Genomic DNA, 25,153 nt, shown 5'->3' with positions numbered 1-25,153 from the left:
GTGGCTTTGAGAACCACGTACAACCTAGCTGAAGTCGGTAAAGGAGGAAAATTAGTAATCGGCTTTTAATCGAAGGAAATTGAAAAATTTGTAACAAAAACAACCCTTGTCAAATTTTACGATTTTTTAAATGAAAACAAATTCTAGTAGTTAGAAACGAGATGCATATCATAATGGAACTTATCCCATCAAAAATGTAACATATACACTATGACAAATATTTTGTTAAAAAGAATATTAATTAATTGAACAAGAATTAAAAATATTTTCGCTTCTTTTTGCAAATTATATGAATCTATTTAAAAAATGAGACTATCATATTCTACTGATAAAAAAAATATTTTAGAAATTTTAAGTACTGTATTATTGTATTTGATTGACTATTAAAAATTAATTGATGTTTTAGTATTTCTTGTTCAATTATTTTAAAAGCTCTAAAAATCGTGAATTAGTTCAAATACGATACTTTTGAGTATTTAATAGAAATGAATGTACTGTAGAACTTGATTCTTCTGTATCATTTTTGGAAATTCAACCTTATATGTCGATATCTATTAATGGACATACCGAGAAGGGAACGTGGCCAATTACATGGAAAGGTGTCGAATTGCGGAGGAGCTTTCACGAATTTGTCGAGCAATAAGTCAGCTTCTTCTACGAGACGTTAAGTAGGGTCAGCGAGGTCACCGCAAACCTCGTGTTACAGGATCCATTTCGAATCCTCCTTTCAACGAAATGGATGACAGCTTGTTCACAAGGATCTTAACTGGATTAATAGATCAAATGCTCGTTTCCTTCTACGCGAACGTCTGAATGAAGAAAACTGAGGAGGGCGATAAACTGTAGTGGAAGTTAAGATTCACAAAAAGAAATAGTATTTTGTAGTTCATCTTAAAACAATTAAAGTACATAAAAAACGATACAAAGTATTTTAAAATAATCACAAGGAATCAAAAAAATTTGAAGAAAAGTTCGTTTAATTAATTTTCTCAATATTCCTTGTTTTTAAAGTGCAAAAAATAAATTCTTAGAAAAATAATTTTTACTATAACTAAACAGCATAAAAAATTAGATGACTTACTATGTTCAGTTAGTGCAAAATGAATGAAGATTACTCCTTTGTGAGTACAATCTATCTCCCATAAAAATTGATATAAGTAATTAAGAATTTCATTAATCAAATGTTTAAGGAACGACTCCAAAAATTAAAAAGCACTATCATCTTGTAATCGAAATTAATTTCTGTCAGAATAATAAAGTCAAAACATACGAGGATTAATTTACACTTACAATTAAAATGATTTAAGTACCCACAAGAGGAAGAATCTGTAAACCAATCTGTCAGAAGAATGTCGCGGATATCCGGAAGAGAAGCATACGCAGCAAAGGTCGATTTTGCCCGAAAAAGCGTTGTTCGTGTATGTTTCAGTGTAAGATAAAAGAGGAAAGGATGGACCAGGTGGCTGCAGATGACGCAGAACCAGACGATTGGACGAGAACCTCCAAGAAAAGCGAAGAAGTAGGACGTGGCCAAGCCAAAGGAAGAAACTTTCGATGTTCGAAAGCTCCGCCCGATTTTCAGGGCGTCTCAAATCTCCCTCTTCTCCACCTAATCTTTCCTCCCTTTCCTCCCTTTCCACTCACTCATCTCTTCCCTCTCAGCTTACTCCTCTTCGTCGAGGATTTTCAGATACAATTAGTTTCGCGTGAGCATCGCGACCTATCGTGACATGCCAACAAGTTGACGAAGAAACGAAATCCATCGAAAAAGAAACGAGGTGAGGAAATCAAGGTGTTCTTCGTCTTCGATCTTCTCGACGTGAAAAAAATTACAGAAAGAAAGAATATTTATTTCACAATCTTTGCATTTTGCTAAAAGGTGCAAATCGACGTGATAATCGAAAGTTCATTGATATTCTTTTACTCAAAGATAATATCGTCTACTGTTTATTCTTCTTTGCAATCTTTTTAATAATTCTTCCGAAAGTTTGCCTGAAATATTATTCCCCAAGTTCAAGAAAGCTACATTTCGAAACGCAGCTGGAAGATTCGAGAGGACTGATCAGTGATAGTAACGATTGCAGAAAATGCCACGCAAACGTCGCGCCTCGACACCATCGCTCGAAGTCGATGATGACGAGTTCGTCTCTGAAGAAAAGTACAGCAAAGATGAATTGGACAACCGCGCGCCTAGAAACGCAGCAAATGCGAGGGAACGAGCTCGGATGAGAGTCCTCAGCAAGGCGTTTTGCAGATTAAAGACCACATTACCGTGGGTACCAGCTGATACGAAGCTCAGCAAGCTGGATACCCTTCGTCTTGCCGCTACTTACATCGCTCATCTGAGAGCAGTCCTCAGGGATGATGGCGAAGCACACTCGGAGACTACCAGATCATTATCTTTGGCACTGGTAAGTTCTTGTTAAAGTGTGCAGGGTGTCAGTGAACTGGTTGTGCAATCCGAAGGGGGATGAATCTAGATGAAAAAATGGAGTAACATTCTTTCATAGGAAGCTTCTTTAGTCTTCGTTGTGTAAACTTATAGGTTTATATATATTATAGTTTTCTAGGTTTAGACTCTCAAGTTATTGTCATTCTGTCATAATAGTTAAATAGAAAAATTCTTGAGTAAAGTACTTTTATTTTACTGTTCATTCTTTATTATTTAATGAATAATGTATAAACTCCTTTCTTCGTTGATTGATAAGAGATAATCACTTTGTCTTCATTTAATGATGTATTTGGCATCGTCAGCTACTTCACTATTTTTAATTGCGTTTTTATTATTTTCCCCCTTCAGATTGAACCAATTGAAATATTTTCACCTCTTTTTATTAATTGTCTTAAAGCGGCCAGGGAAAAACATTTTCGTTTTAATGCAATCGTCATTTTTGGTACCACGATCATGACTTAGTAAAATAACAAAGGGTCCAGGTGGATCCAATCGGCGTCGCAACGGCGAACGTCGTCTTCGCAGACGCGTTCCGCTGTTTACATCTCCCCAGGTGGACCAAATCACTTTCAAAGCTTCCATCCAGCCTTTCCTCCATTAATTCTAACTTAGTTCCATTATTTGAAGAGCCACGTTTTATTCTCTGTTCACTCAACTTTAACGAGTGCGAGTATGTACTAAAAGGATAATGAAACATAAAAGAAGCAAGTCGATTCAAATATTACCACGGTCTGTAATTTACAATTGAAAAAATGATTTTCATTGCTCTCGATATCATCATCTCTGTAGTAATTTAAATTGTAGGTACATAAAATCAGTACTCTCGTATTTATTTTTCTTTAGATATTGAAATATTCAATTACTTCTACGGAAAATATGAAATTTGACCATTTCTTAGCTCGAAAAAATTTTGTTACGATTTGCATAATTAACAATGGAATTTGAATAGTTCCCTAAAGTAGCTTCTACATAAGTATTTTAAAACTATGGAAGCAATTAACTTAAAATTCTTTTTAATTACGAAATTCATAGATCTTTTATCACTTGGACTTTTAGTTTTCTTTCTAGTAATTATCTTTTTTTTAAGAAGATTATTGTGTTTTTAAGTTTAAAAAAAGTGTTTCCAGAATTTGTAACGACGTCTTTTAACGTTTGTTACAGTCTTGGCCATTCACGCTTCAAAGCGGCAACGCTTCAATGTTAATGAACAACAGTTGCAACATATCGTCGTCAACGTCACCGAGTTCTAATCAGTTCCGTGGCCAGCAGGGAACCCATGAAATACAGAATTTCCATCACCCTGGACATCCGAACATGTCAATGCGTCACAATCACGAGTCTCAGCTTTCCTATTTCTGATACCTCTTCCAAACAAAAGGATCATAATTTCTCCTTTTCCTCTATCGACAACTACAAGCAATTAAGCAAAGAAGATTCTAGCAATGAACAGAAACTCGCATCACTTGACAATGCTCTAAATTAATTGCTATAATAAAACATATATTTATTTAAGAGTGCCTTGCATTGTACTACTATTTATTAATATATTAATTTCTAAGACCAGCAATTCTCTATGTACATTGAAATGTCGCCAAAATGTAAGAACTAGTCCAATAAAGTATTTTTACAATTATAAACCTTCGACTTGTCATTTTTGTCCCTGTAATTATGCATTCTTTTTCCTTATTTGATATAACATTAATTTATTGAGACAAAATGTTTTTTTCGTTAATTGACTTCATTGCTACATGTTTCTGCCATTATTTAGAAATTTTGTGAATTGATAGTAACAAGTATTTTTGTATTCAATTTTAAACTGAAAGGATAAAAAGTGAAAGAGACGATAATACGAAAGACGCAGTATGAACGATCGAAATCTGAAAAGCCTCCATTCCACTAAATCTAAAAAATATTAATTTCGCGGAAACAATGCAAGAGGGGATCGGAAGGTTGTCAGAAAAGATGTTACGCGGCTTCCGGAAGGGAACTAAGGAAGGACGTGGTAAGACAAGAAGGATAAAGAACGCCAAGTTAAATAAACAGTGCGAAGGGCCTTTTGTGTAAACCCAAAACTAAAATAATATATCTCGTTCCATCTACAAATCGGTCGAGGTCGTTTAGAATCCTCGTATGTCAATACAAACCATCTTTTAGGATTTATGAATCATGTGTTTCCTCACATTTTCTCGTTCTCTCGGCAAATTATTAGTTTAAGATACTCTTTTAGGCCTATGATAAAAGACTACTAATCTCTTTTTCATATCTTTTATCAAGTAAATTTAATTAAATATTATTACTGTGATCATAAAATACATTGCAGTTAGCTACAGAGATAGTTGGGGAAGAGCCAAATGAATTTATGGCAAAGGAAAAATTTTATAATTGGATCAAAAAGGAGAAAAATATACTTTTTCGAATACATCAATTTTTTTAATGTTTTTGTCCATTAAATATAGTTGTTTATATTACATTTTGTTTGCTTTTCGCACAATCTGTGTCTTTATAAATTGTTTTTACTCATTTGTCTTAAAATTATATTTTTCTTGTTGTATGATACGCTCATTACAGAAAGATCATATGATACCCATTATTTCCATCACTGATAAATCAAAAGACCTATAAATAGATATAGACATTAAGATCAAGTTTTATTATTAGGTGCATCCCAGAATAAGATAAACTTACTTAGAGTTAATTTGATCACCTGGAATATAAAACGGATTGCACACTGCATTGCAATAAGCACTATGTAATTTCTTAAAAATCTGTTAAAAGAATATATACTTTTATATTAAAAATTCTTAATGTCTAATCTTAATATCAAATAATATGTGAATGTATTACCATCTTTACATCATTATCTCGTAGAGATATATTCGATGACTGTAATACAATAATGAATTTAATTTTTGTGTTTGTAGCATAACCATATCTAAAATTGAAAACTAATTGTTTATTTCTGCTTTAATGTAATATCAATAATTATAAAGCAAGATATATATGCTCATACATTTTATATTCCTCAGTAGCATATAATAATCCTAAATACAAGTCTCTTATATCAATAGCTGTTTTATTTCCAACATTCAATTTTTCTTCTATAATATCTATTGACGTGTGAACCTTGCTATGAAATTGCAATGCCAAGGTTTCATCTGCACATTTAATATATTTTGGGGAATTCTGTGCAAAGATGTTTTACATGTTAAAAAAATTAAAGTAGATTTTTACACAAGTAAAGTATACGATTAATGCTTCAAAACTTATTTATGTTCTAATTACTTTTAATTTTTAATTTAAAATTCTACTCAGATTCTAACCTTAAAACATGTACTTACATCTTTCCCAATTACAGCAACACAGACTGCCATTTTTATATTATTGGAAATTTTTAGTCTCACTGTCCATAACAATTTGTAATAAATAAATTTATAATTTCAATTCAAATGTATCATTGATTAGGATCTTGATAACCCCACATCTAGCAATCTCACTACATACGAATTATCACAGGAAATTCAATGTATATACATATCGTGTAATCAAATTTTTTGACTAAGTCTCTTTTTTACAATGTATTTGCATTATGAAGAATATAAAGTGTATTTTATATTTTGTATATTTTTTGTTTAGTTACAAACAGTTACAAATTATCAAGTGTCATCTAGCGGTGAAACTGTCATACTTGCTTTATCATTTGTACACTAAACACCATCTACCAGACTATTTTAGAACTAAATAAAAATCTGATTTTTTTTTAGAACTAAATAAAAAACTTGATTTTGTTCATATGTTTTACGAAAATATTAAGAAATATCTAGAGAGCGGTTTTTTATGTTCGAAATATTTCTGATAATACCTAATTGCAATTCCTACCACTCGTGGCGTTGTAATCTTATTTTAGACTGAATCGATAAGATAGGAACTGATACGAAAATGGTAAAGAGATCTGCGTTACTTTATAGATGTCCTGTTAGATGGCTATAGCATTTCTAATTCACGACAAGTAAAATTAGAAACCCCCATGGAATTATTTGACAGTACATCTTTAAAAAAAAAAAATATCTATATGACTACAGTCACATAGATAAGGACAAAAATCATTTGTCCAAATTTTATAACAAATGAAAAATTCAGCATAAGTTAAAAATATTGATTGGAGCAAGTCCTTCGAGTACTTGATCGATTATATGAATCGACGAATGAAAAAAAAGGTGCCACGTCCTTCTGTTGCGGCACGGAAGTCACTATTCAAATAATCAAGGTGAGTCGTCAGCATCGTGACACGATGCGTACGTGCGAATCCTGAGGCGAGTTTATACCAGCAAGAGTTAAGAAAAAGAACTTCGTACGTGCATTCTTTTTTCACTCGTTCAATAAAAAGCGTATATTAATTAGTATTAATTACCTGTTTCTGTTTAGTAATTTCAATGTTGTTCTGTGTTCAGTTTTTATTAAAATGCAATTAATTTATCATAATTTTACTATTCTAATACATAGTAATCGAGTTGTTCTAAAGTTCTGATTCACTACTACTTAAATATAAATTATGATTCTCAGTAGGCTCCTCTTAGAATTCTACTTTGAGTAATCACAGTTCTTTATATTTGCATTAGCAAGAGAAAAAGAAAATGCACTCGTGTCTCCATATTTAAACACGACCTCTCGTACCGCAATTATTATCGCGCCAATAGGCCATAGTTCCTTTTCTCGTTAGAAATTCAAATGATTTAACACGCTTACATATTTTTTTTTTCTTAAGTGCACCTTACGTAAGTCGTTTAGAAAATGCTCGTTTCAATTCATTTGAATACTCCGTCTTATGATAACCACAATGTATTTTTATTTCTAACATCCTCCTATACTAGTGATTTCAACATACTTATTGTTAGCAGAATGAAATACATTAATAATTAGCATTAATTTTTCTATAAAGAACAAAAATGTAGAACATATGCCGCTAAGAAACTTTATCTTATCTCGTATCTTTTTGTTCTCTGGGTACTACCTAGGGTAGACAGAAGACATTGAAATTGTCAAAAATTTCAATGTTAAAAAGAAGGAATTTTTCTATCAACATATATGTATAGGATGTCCCATGCAACTAGGACAAGTATTTTTGAAGAATAATCACAAAATAAAATGAAATCGTACGAAATAAAGCATATTCTGGAATTAATTCTGTGCATTTTTATATACACGCCTATCAATGCATTTGAAAAGTGCAGTTGCACTCTTTTTTGTAAGTAATAATAACAGAACCCCCTTTTTATACGGCACAGATATAAATACCATCCCATCAACAGTCTACTTCTCCTCTCCAACCGCATTCAAATCATCCCAACCACCTGTGACAAGAAAATCATCACTGCCCTAACGACATCATAGGTATACCAAGCAAACTTGAGGCCTGGGTACATAAGCTTTACACTGTGCCCAAGCCTCAAGCTCGCTTGGCACACCAAGAGCTACATCATTCTCAATATAAGATTACGACTCAACATAATAACTTCAATGCAATAAACTTAATAATATTCCACCACATCAATGCAGACTATCTAAAATGGCGGCCAGCCGGAATGGTCATCAAACGTTCCCTTTTATCTCCACCGTGATTGCGTTTGACTACGATGAAACGCGACAGGACGAAAAAAAATGTTTAAACCGTAAAATTGATTCTCACAAATGTGAATACGATCTTCTCGTAAACTCGCCGCGCGAAATGTGAAATATCTGCGGTGTTCTAGACGCGAGGGATGAATCTGTAAGTTATGTGCTTACTTATGTTCCTCGGACGGATACGCAAAAGGACGCGGGCACCGACGAAACGTTTAAATCCGAGCCGGTCGATGGCCAATAAAAGTTTATTCCTATGTACGTGGCAATGAAAATTTATCGCGTCGCTGTGATATCAAGCGAAACGAAACGCAGGTGCGCCAGATCGTTGCCGCGAATTTACTCGCGGTTTCAGCAAAAACATAGAAAATGCTGCCCCCTTTCACGCCGTTCAAGAACGTTACACCCGTGTTCCGACCTTTTTACACGACAAAGATATTTTCGATCGTTATTACATAAGTAGTTGCATACCAACGATCGTTCTCTTTCTGTTCGCTAGAATTCCACTGGCCCTGCTAACGTGTAAAAATGTTAAACGACGATTCGCGAAGAGAAATGGGGAGGAAGATTATATTGCTTTGGAGAATCGTGAAATTATTATCTAGGGTAATTTTATCTGTAATCTTTCTTGTATTGTTGCTTCGGTGAAGATAATAATAGAATTATCAGGATTATCGTTAGCAGAATTAGCGATATCTGTGTAGTAATAGACATGCTAATTGGTTTACTGAGGAAGGTTGAGATATCGATGGTCTAAGCGGGAGTACGTGAAATTAAACTGTACCTACTATCTTTATTTTGTTTGCAATGTTATTCACTTTGTGGTCGCTTTTGAGTGGGAAATTTCCATTAAAAAGAATCGCATGAGGCTTTAGAATTACAGTGACTCGAAGATTCGTTTAGATATAGGTACTTAGTGTAGCGTATTCTTTTTTATTATCTGCCTTGTTTTTCTAGCTTTTAGGTTTCAGATGTTTCAGTGTTTGAAATTTTAATGAAACAAATGTGAATATTGAAAGTACATGAATTTGAATATTTTAAAATCTATATTATTGATTTTATAAACTTCTAGTATGCCGATTGCTCAATTTTTATAGAAGTTTAGAAATTCCCTCCCAAAGTCATTCTAAAGTTGTGATAACATTTTATCACAAAATTTTTATTGGCTTGTGTGATTTGTGTAATTTACACAATTTCGCGTCGCATCATGCTGATAATAGTTATAGTACAGATCATACTGATACTTTTGATAACAATGACAGCAATTTTAGTAATGGTAATGATGTTAGCGATAATAACAGGGAAAACAATAATGATAAGAGTGCCATGAGTATGCAGTAAAAATAGTTGCAGAAATAAAGGAGGGTTGCAGAATTCTCTCATAATAATTTTTCAATTTTTTCACAATTATGCATTCCCATTTACTGTATTAGTAATAATAATAGTAATAATAATAACTGAATTATTGAAGTAATATAGAATTTCTTCTTTCTTTCACAGATGGGGCAAAATACAAGATAGGACAAGTGAATATCGTATCTTGATATTTTTTTCATTAAATTTCAGTAATATTCAGATACTCCATAGAAAAAATTACCCGTTAAAAAAGAAACCCTTTATCTTCTCTCCCTTTTCTTCAATAAGACAAAAATTCATCGTAAATGTGCTTGCACATTAATAACGATATCTAAGTGGATCCCCTATCGCCTTGAAAGGATTTGTACATCAAAAATTTCTTATCGTTTGCTTAAGTTTTTGCTCCAAGGTACATACCGTGATCGACCTCGAGAGATATATACTTTCGATTACTTTTGGTTCCAGCCGAAACTTATCTCTCGCGAAACGCAGGACAAGAAAAGAAGAACAATAATCGTAAAACGGCTGCAGCGGCTGTGTGATTTATCTGCAATTTTATAACGAAGGCAGATTCGTCAGAGCAGCCGAAATAAACGCGTTATCGACAGGAAAACGAATCTCCCTGCAAATAGCAAAACTTCGAGTCGCGAAGTTTCCTCGAAATGCCACGAACGGAAATTACGCTTTACGAGTGGTGTGTTATCGTGTCCTGGGAAAAAAATGACCACTGATAAGAACACACGTGTTCGAAAGACGAAACGATCGCTCCCTCGAGTCGTGTTAACGCCACACAATCGTGGAATGTCGCCTCTGTGAGTGCATGCGCACCTAAAATCGCGAATACACTATGGAATTCGCGGAAGAAATCGATAAATGGTTTTTGAAATTGTACATGGACAGATGGGATTAGCATTCTAGAGAATATGTCGACAAAGAATGATTTTAAACGTGTGAGAACGTTTGAATGAAATTATTCAAGAGGAGGATCAAAAAATAAATCCTTTTTTATAGAGTGTCTGAATATTAGTGAAGTTTAAAAAAATACACGAGAGTACGATAATCTCTTGATTAAACTCTATTATATAACATTATCTATTATACATACAAAATAAATGCAGAAGTATATTAGGTATAGTGTGGTATCCGAACATGAAAGTACCTGTAAATATTTTGTACAAAATTAGAAAAAGATCCTTACAGACCAAAGTTACTGAATATTTATCGAAATGATCGAATGTGATCAAGAATGGGAGTAGAGTTAGGATATAGTACTAAAAATAAAATTATTCTCTAATATTTTGCCAGTTTTTCGTTCGAAAATAAATCTCTCTAAAATCATCGAGTGCTCGTGTACCAGCGAAGTTAAGTGTGTATGTACTCACTTGAAATGGATTAAATCGAAAATCAATCCCCTATCATTATCATGCATTCCACTGACAACGTAGCAGGTTTTATCGATTTCTCGCTAAACAACATCTAAAGATGCCAAACAGTGACCAGTAGAAGTCATGTCGATTCCATAGCAAACAAGAAAAGTTGAATTACTTTGATCTCAACTATTAACAGTTCAATTGGTTATAGAAAAAAAATTTAACTAATTTTTCCTAGAATTTCTCTTTTTCTCTCACATTCTTTCATTCCTGTTTCTTACATAGCAGAATCACGAGTTATGAATGTGTAAAGTGATTCCAGAGAAATACTACTTTTATATTGTTTATAGGCTCTTCGCTACGTAAAGTAGCAAGTTCATAGTGACTATAATAGATAAGTGCAACTGACTAGACATTCTTTGGAATTACACATTGAAGAGATTAACTAATAGATAAGAGATATTACAGTGCAGGTACTAAAAAACAGTCTATTGTTTATAAAACAATTCTTCGGCGTAATACGCGATGATGCAACCGCAGCATAATCTTACAATGTCCTTTTGCACTTAAAAGCATCTGCAGTTTGACGTCGACAATGAGTGCAATGCGTCGCAATCGACTTAAGAGTAATCAGTCGATTTTTACACGGATACAATCGCGAGAATCGCGGAATCATTTCTTTTCTATTATCACGACGATCTTTATCAACCACACCTGTGCGTTGATCCAACAATCTTAACATCTATTTCCAGTTGATTATCGCCACGTGCCGATAAGTCGTGTCGAAATTTCAGTGAGTGCATGTGTACTTAACGACCTCTTAAAATGACGTTCCTCAATGAAATCATACTTTGTGGTTAAATTTAGACATTCTTAAGTTTGAATTTTGAAACTATAAAATTTGGAACTATGTACCTTTACGAAGTAGCTAAGAAAAAAGTAAGCAGAAGATAGTGACTACATTGCCTAAATTAAGTATAAGATATTAATTTCATATTTCTATTTACAAAAAATAACTATTTGAAACATTTTTATTAAATGTTCTTAACGCATGTTATCCATTTCTTGAGAAGTAAAATCAGCTCCAATACCTTGGTATAATCTTAAAGACCATTTTTTCTTTAAAGAAAAACTTAAGTTTCCTGGAACATGTACCTAACTATCCCCTCACATTACTTGGATAAATGGGATACAGTTTTTAATACAAATAAATGGAATGACAAGAAGACTGCTCTAAAATATGCACGGATTTTCTCTGCAAGTTTTGTGTGGGCTTAATGTGAGCTACGATTAAGATATCGTGTCAATCCAGTATGCAAATGAAACGCATGATCTCACAAATCTTACAAACGCGCTGTTATCGCGCTTGTTAAGTGTATGACGATTCCGGTTGTATAATAAATAGCGTTGCCAGTTGTGTTGAATGGCCACCGAAAAATGAATTGAACGAGTTCGCGAAAGTTAATGAAAACAATATTAAGCACCAAATGGCATAGTTAGCAACCTTTTCATTGTACTATTGATTCCTCCTTGACGTTGTTACTAGCATGACCTAAGGCAATTATTTTTGCGGATTACTAGATAATCCACTGATAAGTGGAGGATGTGATTTGCACTTTCCCACTATTACGTATTTGCGACTTCAGTCTTTTCATAACAACACAATTAACTTTATTTCTATAGATATTTGTTTATGATTTACTAATTTTTAATTCATAGGAATTTAAAATTCGCATTTTGTAAAAATGAAAAATAATAGAAACGAGGAAGTGTCTCAGAAAAAATGAATAACCATTAGAATATCAATGTCAATGTATAAAATTAAATAAAAGGTAATAATACTATACGACAGCAATATTTTAGTATTCATAAATTATAAGTTTTAAAAGTTTCGAATGTAAAACTGGTTAAGTATTCTCGCTCTGAAAGATGCGATAAGACGATAGTATAATAATTGAAAAAAATTGAACGGAGGACCAATCCAGACAGGCTCATTAAAGGTATTTCATTCCAACACGTATTCATTAAACAAGATATTATCGCAAGTCAAAGGAGATGATAAAATACAAGAATTGCAACATTCTGCGAGTAAGTTGCTCCTCTTACGTTGAATATTAAACTTCCGTTTGGCATCGTTCCAATGCTGAGACTTTCCTATATCGCAACTAGAAAGAAACGCGACCACTTCCTTCCGGTGTGCAGTTGAAAACCTTCACGCCACCGAAGCAAAAATACCAGATGCTTAACACGATAAATTTCTATCATTCGTATAAATTACAATAGGATTTATGAAATTATTTTTTAATTATGAAATTAAGCGAACTGTAAATATTTTAATATTATATCTTCTTTAAAAGAAGAATACCTACTTTATAGAATTTATTAATGAAAAGGCAATTCTAACTTGACAGGAACTGATTTTTTAGTCTCTCAATCTCATATGCAAATTTTGTCAGTCAATTTCCATTCATTAAACAGCAAACAAAACCGCTAACATTTTAGTATTCACCTTTCCCTCAATCCACCTTACGTGACACTGAAAGCCACTTGCAAAATCGATTGGTTCTCAAACACCATTAAAGGTTCCCGAATGTACCCTAGCTGTTTAATGGGTTTAACAAACGCAAGGACGCGCGATTTGCATAACGACCTCACCTGAAGTCACGGTCGTCGCGGTGGAAATCTTATAAATATCATTCGTTAAAAGGTCAGCGGTCGGGAGAGGATCGAACACAATCGCGCGGCAGTGGCACGACAATAGTCTGAACAATGGGCGTAAAGGTGGAAAGTGAAGGCGCACGTTGCTCGCGATCAACCTCCCCGAATCGTTATTCCCCTGGATAAACCGCTTACATCATAATCACTGCCTCATTTATACCCTCCTCTATTACTCATTTCGCTTCTTGCGCTCTCGCGATGCATATTCATGAGCGACCTTTTATAGCTCGCGCTCCTCGCGTTTTGTTTTCTCTTCGATCTCAAGGTTTGGGGCGCAGACGACATCGCGATGGAACGCTTCGTGACAAGGATTTGTTACAGAAAAATATTCACGGTATTTCTGGTGAACATTCTTCGCAGACTTTATAGGCTTTTTTAAGCAACTGGGGAGCAAATAGGTATAAAATATAAATCCACGTTTGAAATTATCAAATTCTTATTTGCTTGCTTTTATCAATATACATAAGCTTTTTGCAAAAGACCAAGTCGTTCACATTTTTGTTAAAAGATAAGGTAAACATTCGTAAAAAGTGGAATCAACTCTTTATCGTTGCAATCTCTTCGTTTGTAAAAGAAAAGACTGAGGTACTCTAGGAATCATTATATTAGTTACATAATAAAAAATCAGAGTTTCCTCAACATGCATGCATTAAGAGATTTCCATTATTATAACTCATGTTTCTAAACACTGTTACATGGTCGTTGACTATCTCAGAATCGTTCTGACAACGTGGAAAAATTCCAGATAGGTAAGCTTTTCAAAGAGATACCAGCTGGTTAAGTGGAACTTTACATTTTACACGAAAATGTAACGCATGAAAGCATCGGCCATCTGAGGTATCGCCGGTTCCGTGATCGTAAGTCAGAAATCGACGGCGATACGGCAAAGAAGGGTAACGGCGGAGCCGTATCGTAATTACGGCAAATGCAAATTGCCGTGCTCTCGGCCAGCATGAACTGGTTCAACGTGTCATTATTGTTTATTAGCGCGAACACTTGCTGTTTTTATCGCGAGCGCAAGATGCAACGTCATATTAAGAATAATCGACCAGGCCATATACGCGCATGTACTCGAACGATAATCCCACGCTCTAGCCAAGTAAGATTTCCTCCGAGGCGATAACTAGGAAAAATTGAATACCCTTCGTATATGGGAAAGAGGCTTTGAATTATATCTGTAGGAGCATCGGTGTGAAAAACTGTTCTAAAAATGGAGGTTTCTAAGTAATAAATAGGATTATAATAAATTCAATGCTTGTGGTAAATCTTGTAATAGAACTATTACGTCTTAAGAAATTCTATGGTTTCTAGGAAGGATATAGTGGTGTAGTAGACGATAGTTTTAAGAGTGGTTTGTTATTATTGGTATCTACTGCACTTAAGATTGAGAATTAGAAATGGAACTCTTATGAACTGGAATTGAAGGTGATTCAGAATTGAATGAGGTCTAAAAAGTTAAGAGGCGATAGGACATAGTCTTAAGAACTTTTATGTTTATGAACTCTGCTTCACTTGTAAGACAATTCCACTTGTAAAATGCTTAAAATGAAAGCTTCCTAATATGTAACCAAATATTTACTTCTAACCCTCATTATCTCAACATATCCCATCGCTAATCCCAACTAACTCAACCCAAACTCCCATACATAAATAAATAATTATCCAACCCCGTCCAAGTAACTCCTCATGCTCACGTGATACAGCGTTCAATGTTGACCACTGTTCAGATAATCAAGATTCTCCTCGAACAAAGACACAGTCGTTCCAAACCCCGAGCATTCCTTTTCCTCCCCGTTTCTGTCCACTTCCTCCCAAGAATACACGAGTCAGATGGAAAACAGGCGTGTAAACGTCGATCGATAGGGGAATCGAGCCGAGGCATCGTGGTCAAGCGAGCCGATCCTTCGCTGTAATAGAACGCTCGTAAATTACGATACGTAATTAACGTAATCGGGCCGCGGTTCACGGAGTTGTTAAAAGCGGACACTGCCGTCTGAGGCGGGGGACGCGTGTAGGTAGGCCAGGGCTGATAGCGCTTATCTAGCGTGCGCCATGCCCTGGCTGAATTTGCATATCAATGGGGATTCTTAAGAATAGACGCCTCGCGTGTCGCGTCCAAGCCGACACTCGGCCGCGTTAATTCGCCCGATTACAAGCCTGTTGTTGACTTTCGGTCTCGCGTTTCTTTCGTCCCGATTGCGTCTCGGGCGCCGCCGCTCTGCAACTTGTTCGCCGACTGTGAACAGGAAGTTTCAAGAGCGCCGGACGAGGCGAGCCGATAACGCCAATCGCCGCGATTTCGTTCTTCGCTTATTGTCATGTCAGCACTTCGACCGATGCCAATAACGTATTCGTGATTCCAGACACTTGGCTACTTTGTCACAGTCCACTGAACTCGATTCACGTCCGGTTGGGCTTAGGTTTCTCGTTGCGTGCTCGCTATGGCCGACGCATATGCGATATTTTATGATAATGCTACAGGGATCTTTGCGCTCATCGTTTTGCACGGTACTGAAAGTTAGATTTATAGTTTGAGTATCGCTCTTTAGGGTTGGATACTGGGGAAATGAAATTTGTTTGGAATGGTTATTTGAGTAGGTAATACCCAATAGAGTAATATTGAGTAGGTATATGAACGTATAGCTGGGAGTTGTTTTGAAGAAACTATTGTCAATTTTAGTAAACAAGTGATTTTTTTAATTCTTTTGGTAGTGTTGGTTTTATAATGTGACATGGGAGGTTCATTGTGATTTTATTGTAAAAAGATAGTTAATTGTAGTGTACAAGAAATTCATAACTTTTCAGTTCTTTTCTTTTACTAATTTAAATTTAAAAGAGAACAGTGTAGTACATTCTACAATAATTCTATTTACTGCTCAATTCAATTTTCAATGTAGTAGAACTTCTCTTGCCGAGTTACTCGAAGGCTTTGTTCTCCAAATAAATGGAATACTGCACCTCGTACTGACGTCTCCGTGACAGCTATTAAAATTGATTCTGGTTACAACGAGCTAACAATGCATTCGCGAACGCGCATTCAACGCGAAGTGCATCCTATAGAGGCGTTTCACGGGGCGATTTCGCGAACAAAGGAGAACGGAAATAGGAAACATAATCTGCGAGTAATTACTGTAACGGCGCTTTCTCGTCCGCCTGTCCTCTCGTTCCTCCAACGGGAACGAGTTTCTTGCCGTTTTCTTCGTTTTTCGTGTCTAGAAATTCGAACGACAGGCAAAGAAATCAAACTGATGGAAGGAGAAAACGAGACGCGCGAAAACGGGGCTACGAAAAATCGAACCGTCAGATGTGCTACCTGTGGCTTGGTTTGCTTGCGGTAGCCTTGTTCCTTCCTTCGAGTATTAATCTAGTCTAGATACTTGAGTACTCGCAGCTGCGATACTCGATTCCTCGAGAGGCAAATTGTGAGTTCATTTTCTCTAAATCCATTGGCATTTTCCAGTTTTATATTCGTTTCACATGTGTCGTAATTAAAAACCATTTCCTTCTTTAATCTCTTCGTTTAATTTGCATTACTTGAATTTACTCGAACGGAAACCAAGTATCTTTAAATAGTTTCGAGTAATAAAAAGAAATACTCCGCCAGTATTCGTATCATTTCAGGGATACAAAAATATAGAAAGTTTATATTTATGTGGTATGTAAATATATAATATGCAGATGCCACTATACTTAAAGGATATTCGCAACGCTTGAGTACTTGAGAAATATCCAAATATGAAATGATTTGAATAATCCCGAGCCTAGCACCGCCTCCGTGCAAGCTCGTAAAGAGGCAGAAAATCGTGGAATCCGATTGATATCTGCGTTTCTTCGTCATCAGGAAGACCAGGCGTTGCACGTGCGCCTCGAACAAGGAAATTCGCAAACATCAAGAGCCTTTATTAACCTTTGCCACGAATCATTATGTAACAGCGTGGAATATGCAAAAATTCAGTTCAGCTGCTCGTTTCCTAAGTCAATTAACTCCACAAAAGCAAAACATTTCTATTTGTTCGAAATGTAAAAAGTTGAACGTCAATTAAGTGCTTTGGCACTAAAATTTTTAAAAATTCGAGAAATACAGTTAATCAATTTGGCTTGTGAACGGTCTAATTAAGCTTGAAAAAGAAGAAACAGAGATCTTTGAACGGGTAAAGAAAGCTAAATTACTCTCTCGTAAATTAAATGAGATTTTGATTAATGAATAAGTCATGTTCAAAGATTCAATTTGTCTAAAATAAATGATAAGAAAAGAAAAGAAATTTCGTACGATTAATAGATTCCTCCGCGATAAAACTTAATACATACAGCTAGCAATTAACCTAATTGATTAATCAGGTGTTCTTGAGTGATTATCATATACCTAGACAAGATTCATTCTATCATATGTTACACTTTATCTCGGTTGGAAATTGATACTATCGGCGATGAAACTTGCAATAACACCGGATGTTTTCAGAATCCTGCGTCTTGCGTATACGGAGCAACTAATGACCTCAATACAAATTGTCCAATGATAACATTTGCTCGTCTAAATTGCGATGTTCAATTATATGCAATCGTATTCCAAATGCCAATCAGTCGACCACTTAACGCTCGACAGGAGTCAGAATAATCTGCAATGTCTTTTTAAGGTATCTCATTATTTTTAATAAATTTTACGTTGCGCACAATTTAAATTTAAATATACAAAACAGTTCATTTTCTCAAAGATAAGTTAGTTCCAATTGTAAGCAATTAATTAAAATTTATTTCAACTATACTTATTGTATATGATGACTATCTTTTTGTGTTTAATTTAAGATTAATAATTAGGAACTCCAGTGTGAACGATCATTACATCTTCATCAATAATATTTCTTAGTATTGTATAGAATATAATTAGTACCTGCATGAATTACTTTGTAAATTATAATAGAATTAAATATACATATATGTATATATATGTCCAAATACTTATGCACGCAAATACATTTAGTAATATTCTCCAAACGACTTAAACTCAAATCACTTTCCTATTCTCCACTCCCCAAGTTCTCAAAACCCTGAGCAATCCCCTACTACATCTCAATCTCAGTCCAACGCATCCAAAATGCATGCACATTTCATTCCTCGCCGAGCGATCTTTCATCGCAGCCCTCGCCCCATCGCGCTCCGTCGTCTCAGCTCTCGCAATTAATCCAACGTCTCCAGAAACGTTCCGCGAGTCCCCCATCTGCCCCCGTCCATCGGCCGCGAACCTTCACCCCTTGGTCCCGATCGGTGCCGATGGAACAATCGCGGCGCGACTTCCGTTAAACGGAAAAAGCTCGGGGCAAGAAGAAAAGGAAAGAAAGTATCGGCGAGCCAGATGCATGACCTTTTCGGTACGGGCTCCGTGGGAGATAACGATACGAGGAATGCACTCGGCCGATTTGTGTCTGGCCTGTGACGGCGTAAAGGGGAGCTGGGGCCGAGTAGGTGCGGCCCTGACTGTCGGCTCGCAGCTTCGGCTCTCTCGGCGAGCGAGTGCAGGTGCGCGGCCGCCAGTCTGTCGCCAGGACTCCCTCCACCGCGCCGCGGTCCCTTCTTCGCCCCCACGTCTCTCCTTACCCCACGGAAGGACCCAAGAGATCGCGTCGGACCCCTCCGACACTGTCCCCCCCTGCGTCCAGGCTCCCAGCCGAGGGAAGAACGGGCCCTCGCGGCACCTTACCTCCCTCTCGCCTCTCACCGCCCCTCGGCCTCGTTTCCCCTCTCTCTTTTGCACGCAGACTCTTTCTCTCGCCTCTCCTTCTTCAACCCTCCCGCCCCCGCGCTCGCTCCGACGCTATTTGCAACAGGTAGTGCGTACGAGGGCCGCCTGCGAAACGAAAGCGCTCACGCCTACCGTGCCGGGACCAGATTTGCCTTTTTAATGAAAATTCATTTTGGCGAGCCGACCGCGTTAACGGTTGCCGGATGTCGCGCGGAACGGGATTGGAGATCGACGTTTTGTAAGCTAGGGGAGGGAAGGTTGGAGAGATTGAAGGCTGAGGATGATTGAGTGGATGGGGATAGCGTGATAATTATGTTACTGCGAAAATATGATTTTTCAGGGGACCAAGGGAACAGATTTCGTTCAGTAACATTTGTAGGTGAATTGTGAAGGATGTTTTTGTAATTTTGGGATCAAAATACAGATAGAATTGAGAAAAGTAATTAACACACTCCCATGTCTTCCTCTAACCTACGTTAACCAGTTATTAACCTTCATTTGTAATTTTGCAATCTCATGTATATCAATGAAATAAACGGCACACTAGTTCCCATTGCAGCGAATGTCAAGGTAAAAATAACTATGTGGCATATTGTCATCAACAGGTTGTAAGACTACATTCTGTAGCAAGTAGCAACACGGACTGACAAACGGCAGAGCTCGGTATAAAACTGCGAGCAAGGCAAATAGATTAATGGCGTGGAGGTTCGCGGGGACGACGATAAATCGAGGGAGCTTTTAAAGGTAAGACGTGCCGAAGATGTTGGGTGGCCATGTGGGAAGGTACGAGGAGCCTGGACACGTCTGAACTCGTCATGACCTGTGCGTGAGCTGAAGAAAAGGAATGCAAAGAAAATACTGGATTCTCCTACGCCTCGAAGGCGGCCCGAGTTTCGGCCAGTTGAAATTCCTCAGTGGCTTAAGCCGCTACCTAATGTTACCTGTTAGGACGCCGAGACCGGACTTTGTGGATGGGGAAACAAGGAAACCTGTGTTCTGATGTTTCAGCAGGCATCAGATTCTGGAACGTCTGTTATTTACACAGGATATCATAAAACTATAATGCTGACACAAAAAAGTGTAACAGCTGGATTACGACAGAAATAGTATAATGTGGAAGAAAGAATCATATAGGTACTTCATTTTTTTTTCAAATTTTTAAACGTCTAAATATTTAAATTTTCAAATATTTAAATTTTTAAATATTCAGATTTTGAATTTTTCAAATGTTCAAACCGTTGAACCTTTCAAAAAGAAATGATGAGCAGCTTTAATTATTAATAAGTATCGTGGAGGGTATTTACTATATCCTTCAAGAGGTAGTTATTAGTATTCGGTTTAAAGAATTCTGCTATGCAAATTGGTAAGGACTCATTAAAAAGTCTAGGTACCTCATGTTTGAAATGTTGCCCACATACATAAGTAAAAATTAAAAATATCTGGTTTAAGTTTTCTTTAATTTACCATAGTATAAAGAAGACAATATTAATACGGCTCATTTAATCTCAGCTAAATTTTAATTTTAGTAACGACGTATTTATAAAATTCAATACAACCTAATTATCCCAGAATTGATTCCGATTTTTGAAAAGCTAAATCAGTAAGAAACCGATGCTTGCTCATGAATAACCCACTTTGCCTACGGATTAATTTCGAGAATGATTCAAAACTTGTACCAGTAACGTAATTACAGTAATGAACCCATATTTTCGCCTCTGTTATTACGCCAACGCTCCGAACCCAGCGAATTGATGATTTTCGTACGCTTTTTGCTCGTTCCTGACTGTGCCAGCAAAACAGGTCTCGTTTCAGGACACGAAACAGGATGTCCTTCGGGCGCAACGAGCCGCAATGAGACTCCGCGCGAACTTTACTCTCCTTTTCACAGTTTCGGGGCAAAGAAAGGCAGGTGTCGGTCGTCAACTCTTTTTAGAGGCCGTCGTCGAAGACAAGAAGCGAGGCAGTTCGGCTCGGGCTGACTTCATGCCCGCTCGCCAGCCGCTCAGCTTTTTCTTTTCGAAAAATCGTCGACGCGTCCTCGCGCGCCAGCACCAATGAAACGGGACGAATTGTCTCCTCGTGGCCGTAGGACGTGACTCAACGCCACTTTTACAGCCGGTTGCTCATTTCGGTCGGTGAAACGGGTCGTCCTTCGAGGAGGTCAGGCCCCGAGCAAAGAAAGAGACACTCGGCTTTATGCAGTGTCGGAAACAATGCAGGTATCCATGGCGCGACGAAAACGTATCGGTTGTGATCCCTGGAATGGGCATAATGGCATTGTCATGCAAAAACAAACGAGGACCCGGGCTCTGTTCGGTGAAAACAAGGAATTCACCGTTTATGGCGGTCGACACGGTGCTCGTTCAAAGCATCAGGTGCATCGACATCCTGGATTTTTTCGGCTCTATACCTGCTCGGCGATCGTATTACGTCGCTTATGAACGTGCATCGTGAACGAATTGGCCGTAAATAATTTATGTTATAGACTGTTGTAGGTCGTGGATGATCTGGAGTAAGCGAGAAGTTTGGTAAATGAGAGTCAAAATACAGACACATGAGTTTCCAGGTTCTCTATTGACTCGAGATAAAATAATACCTAATAACAGTAAAAATAAGAAACATTTCATAACACAGAAAGTAGAATACGAATACATCTCATAATAAATTTGTCCACCTAAATCGTTTCAAGTAACTGCTCTGCAACGTGTCGAAACTTCCAAGCACTGGCATTACTAAACAGGTGAAACAGCATAGATTGCACAGAGGTCCCCAGCGAATTCGACTTTTCTAATCTTTCGAGCGTTCCTTCTGCAAGGCAACCAAAGAACCCGCACAATCTTTAACGAGCGATAAGTCCCGTCCCGTCGATGGCGTGTAATCACCAAAACGGTCATCGTTGTCGCTTGTTGACAGGGTTTCACCGCACCGGTGCCAGTTCCCGATTCAGAGTGCTTGCGTACCTGCACCGCGCGCACCTGTACACAAGCCCGGCTTTATCGCCGACCGTATAACCAGCCTGCCACCTGTGCGGCAGAGATGGTCGCGCAGGTGTCTTTTAAAGCGTTTCATTAATTACAAATAGGAAACCCACGGCAGCGTCGGCTCGACTGGCAATTCGCGGGACACCTGGGCAAACTCTCGGATTTTCTGTCGACGGCCTCAGCCCCCCACGAAACTCGGCATGTTTCCTGGTAGACCGATCGAAAGGTCGTAAGGAAACGGTTGGCACTAAAACCAGGGTGGTACACGAAATGTCTGCACCTTGTGCAGACCGTGACGAAATGGGAAAAATTTACGTTGATGAATTCGCAAAAGAAATCATATGTTAAGGCGAATTTAGACTTTTTATTTTGGGTGATCATCGTGGGTGCTTCATCCATAGTGAAAAGTGTGAAGATTATTTTCATTTTAAATTCGTTTTTACACTTTTCACTGTGGATGAATCATCTGCGATGATCGCCCAAAAGTTAAAAATCTAAATTCATCTTTACAGTGTTTTTTCTTGAAAACTTAAAGTTTTGAATTTTTAAATTTTTGAAAAGTTCAATATTTAAGAGTTTTGAATATTTAAAGATTTGAACATTTGGAAATACATATTTGAAAATATAAATACTTGAAGAATTTTAACATTTAAAATTTTCAATATTTGAAATTTCTTGTATGAACGTACTTCAATATTTAAAATTCCTTATTCTCCGCTACAAGTTCAATGTTCACTACCGATGAGCTTATACCCAAAAGTTCTTCCATACACAAGCAACTCACTTTTGTCTTACGAACGACACGAGCGCAACTGAAAAATAAACTTCGTTTTCACCTAAGACTTCTAATCGAAAGGTAGGATAGGTATTTTAACACGTTTCCTGCAAAGCTGAAACAACGCATTATCTCAAAACTGCCAATCATGCACCTCGTCATTAACTGAACACAGATGTTTCACGCGATTGCGCGTGAACAGCAATTTGTGAAGTTTCGGTGTGTACCGTTTTCGGTACACGTGGCAGGGAACGTATTAATACCAACGAGATCATAACGAAAGAATGCCCTAACTGTGTTTCTCATTAAATTCTCAGCGAGCGAAGCAATCCGTTAACGATGGAAATGTGCTTGCTATCGATCTATCGTTTGTACGCGTTTTAGGTAGCAATTTGCGTCACACAATGAACAGAGTCTATATAAATATAACGGTAAACTCGAGAATCTCCAGGTGTTGGGTCTCTCGCAACACCTGGACGAGCACTCGAATTTTCTCAGGGACCCCTGCCTACCCGGGAGTTCAAGGCTTCGAGGACCCCACTGCGCGCAGATGTAGATCAAGAATGTACCCTCAGATTTCGCGCAAGGACAACGATGTTGCACTGGGAACATCTGCAACCGAGGCTGTTTTTTCGTCTCGTCGTGCCTCTGGGTTATATAACAGGGACGCGTGAACGCGTGTGACAACGACATCACTTGACTGGCTTGTCTATCGCAAATAACTGGTAGCTCGGTGCTCGGGAAAACGCTACAAACATAATCGTCTTATTGGTCGCGTTCCAGACGGAAAAAACGCCACTTGTCACGTCGCGTGTCTTTCTTTCCATGGGATGTACGGGCACAGCTGCGACTCGGAATAGAGAAAGCTGGACACGTCAACTCGCGCAGAAACCTCCTGCGACGGCGTTCGAGAGCATCAAAAGGCGATTTAGATTACTTGTTTTCGTGGAAGTTACTTGGCATTCGAGATGGCTACTTTTATCACGAACCTGAGAGGATATAAATTTTTAAGGGGGCGTTGACCCCTGTGAGGGGGGCGAGAGCTAAAGTCACAATTTTTTCTGATTTTAGTTTTTTTCTAGAGACAGGGGTTCCTGTGATTTTTGCATTTGTTTATTATTAGGTACTTTCGACTTGAGAACTGTTTATTTAAGTTAAATGACATGCATTATATTTGAATTTATGCACTCAATGCAACTCAAACTTAAAGCCTGTAATAACATAATAATTAATAAAGTTACTGATAAAATCTGGTTATGAATTTCTCACTTTATAATAGCTAAGCCTAGGAGACTCCTTTCAGATGACCAAGTTAGTTATTTTTACATTACCAAGAAAGGAGTATCAATGTACTCTCAATCGAATGCAAGATAAATACCATACTTGTGCATGCATTAAATCATATTTCTCTTCTTCCTTCCTGCTGTAAATCAAACGAATCTCCACCCAACTATGTAGCAAGTACTTCAACCCACCAGTCGATGGTCAAAGAAGATAACGAAACATCTCAGAGGATCCTATCGAAGCGGAACCTCAAAGATATCCTTATCCAACATACCATTACAGTAACAAAGTCATAACCAATGGATTCTGTCCCGAAGCGACTCCGCTTCGGGGCGTTTTCCACGAAGGTTTCCAAGCTGAGGTGCACACCTGAAGAGGATCCTACAGACGGTGTCGCCTAAGGCGTCTTCTCCCATCTTAGCAGAAATTCGAGCTCTCCCTCGCGGTCGTCCAACAATAAAACAACAGCGTGGGATCCGCGATGGAACAAGGCAAGAACGGAAAACAGGCTCCCACGAATCCCACGACACTCGTTTTGAGCCGTGAAGGAAAGGCTGCGGGCCTCTTGGTGGCTCTGCTCAGCGAAGGCTGTGATTCGCCCTCGAACATGATCAAAACTTTGGAAAACTTCAAATGCAGGAGGTATAGTTGATAGTAGAGAAAATTTGAATTCATGAGACTGATGGAACTAAAAACAGAAGTAAGTAAATGCTTAAAATTGAACATTTGATCAAAAGTGATCAAAATTACCTCAGAAGTGACCTCACGAGTCATTGCTATAAACTGATCAGCCAACAGTGACTCTAATATCAAGACAACACTGTACTCATTTATAATTATAGAAACGCCAGAAGGTAATAGAAA

At 37.4% G+C, this 25,153-nt stretch overlaps 2 protein-coding genes across 2 annotated transcripts; one reads left to right on the top strand and one right to left on the bottom strand.

The window, feature by feature from the left end:
- The first annotated feature begins 2,087 nt into the window (after positions 1–2,087).
- On the top strand, positions 2,088–3,904 carry Hlh54f (basic helix-loop-helix domain-containing transcription factor HLH54F). The gene is made up of 2 exons (XM_076392131.1): positions 2,088–2,411; positions 3,614–3,904. Exons 1-2 carry the CDS (start codon positions 2,088–2,090, stop codon positions 3,809–3,811), a joined length of 522 nt encoding a protein of 173 aa, XP_076248246.1. The 3' UTR covers positions 3,812–3,904.
- Positions 3,905–4,857: 953 nt separating this feature from the next.
- On the bottom strand, positions 4,858–6,074 carry LOC143186904 (trafficking protein particle complex subunit 2-like protein). Its single transcript, XM_076390760.1, has 5 exons — positions 5,791–6,074; positions 5,463–5,635; positions 5,297–5,384; positions 5,138–5,217; positions 4,858–5,068 (listed from the first exon to the last, which is right to left on the bottom strand). Exons 1-5 carry the CDS (start codon positions 5,821–5,823, stop codon positions 5,026–5,028), a joined length of 417 nt encoding a protein of 138 aa, XP_076246875.1. The 5' UTR covers positions 5,824–6,074; the 3' UTR covers positions 4,858–5,025.
- Between the last annotated feature and the right edge of the window lie 19,079 nt (positions 6,075–25,153).

This window comes from Calliopsis andreniformis, chromosome 2, assembly GCF_051401765.1.
Source record: "Calliopsis andreniformis isolate RMS-2024a chromosome 2, iyCalAndr_principal, whole genome shotgun sequence".
In the NCBI taxonomy this organism is placed as follows: Eukaryota; Metazoa; Arthropoda; class Insecta; order Hymenoptera; family Andrenidae; genus Calliopsis; species Calliopsis andreniformis.
This window is presented reverse-complemented; position numbering and strand designations above follow the sequence as displayed.

Bases quoted from the DNA above. Each gene is read 5' to 3' on its own strand.
- Hlh54f (XM_076392131.1), top strand. From the start codon at position 2,088: ATGCCACGCAAACGTCGCGCCTCGACACCATCGCTCGAAGTCGATGAT. The intron at 2,412-3,613 runs GTAAGTTCTTGT...CGTTTGTTACAG, and splicing joins GATCATTATCTTTGGCACTG to TCTTGGCCATTCACGCTTCA.
- LOC143186904 (XM_076390760.1), bottom strand. From the start codon at position 5,823: ATGGCAGTCTGTGTTGCTGTAATTGGGAAAGAT. The intron at 5,636-5,790 runs GTAAGTACATGT...ATCTTTGCACAG, and splicing joins TTGCTGTAATTGGGAAAGAT to AATTCCCCAAAATATATTAA. The intron at 5,069-5,137 runs GTAAGTTTATCT...ATCTATTTATAG, and splicing joins GGTGATCAAATTAACTCTAA to GTCTTTTGATTTATCAGTGA.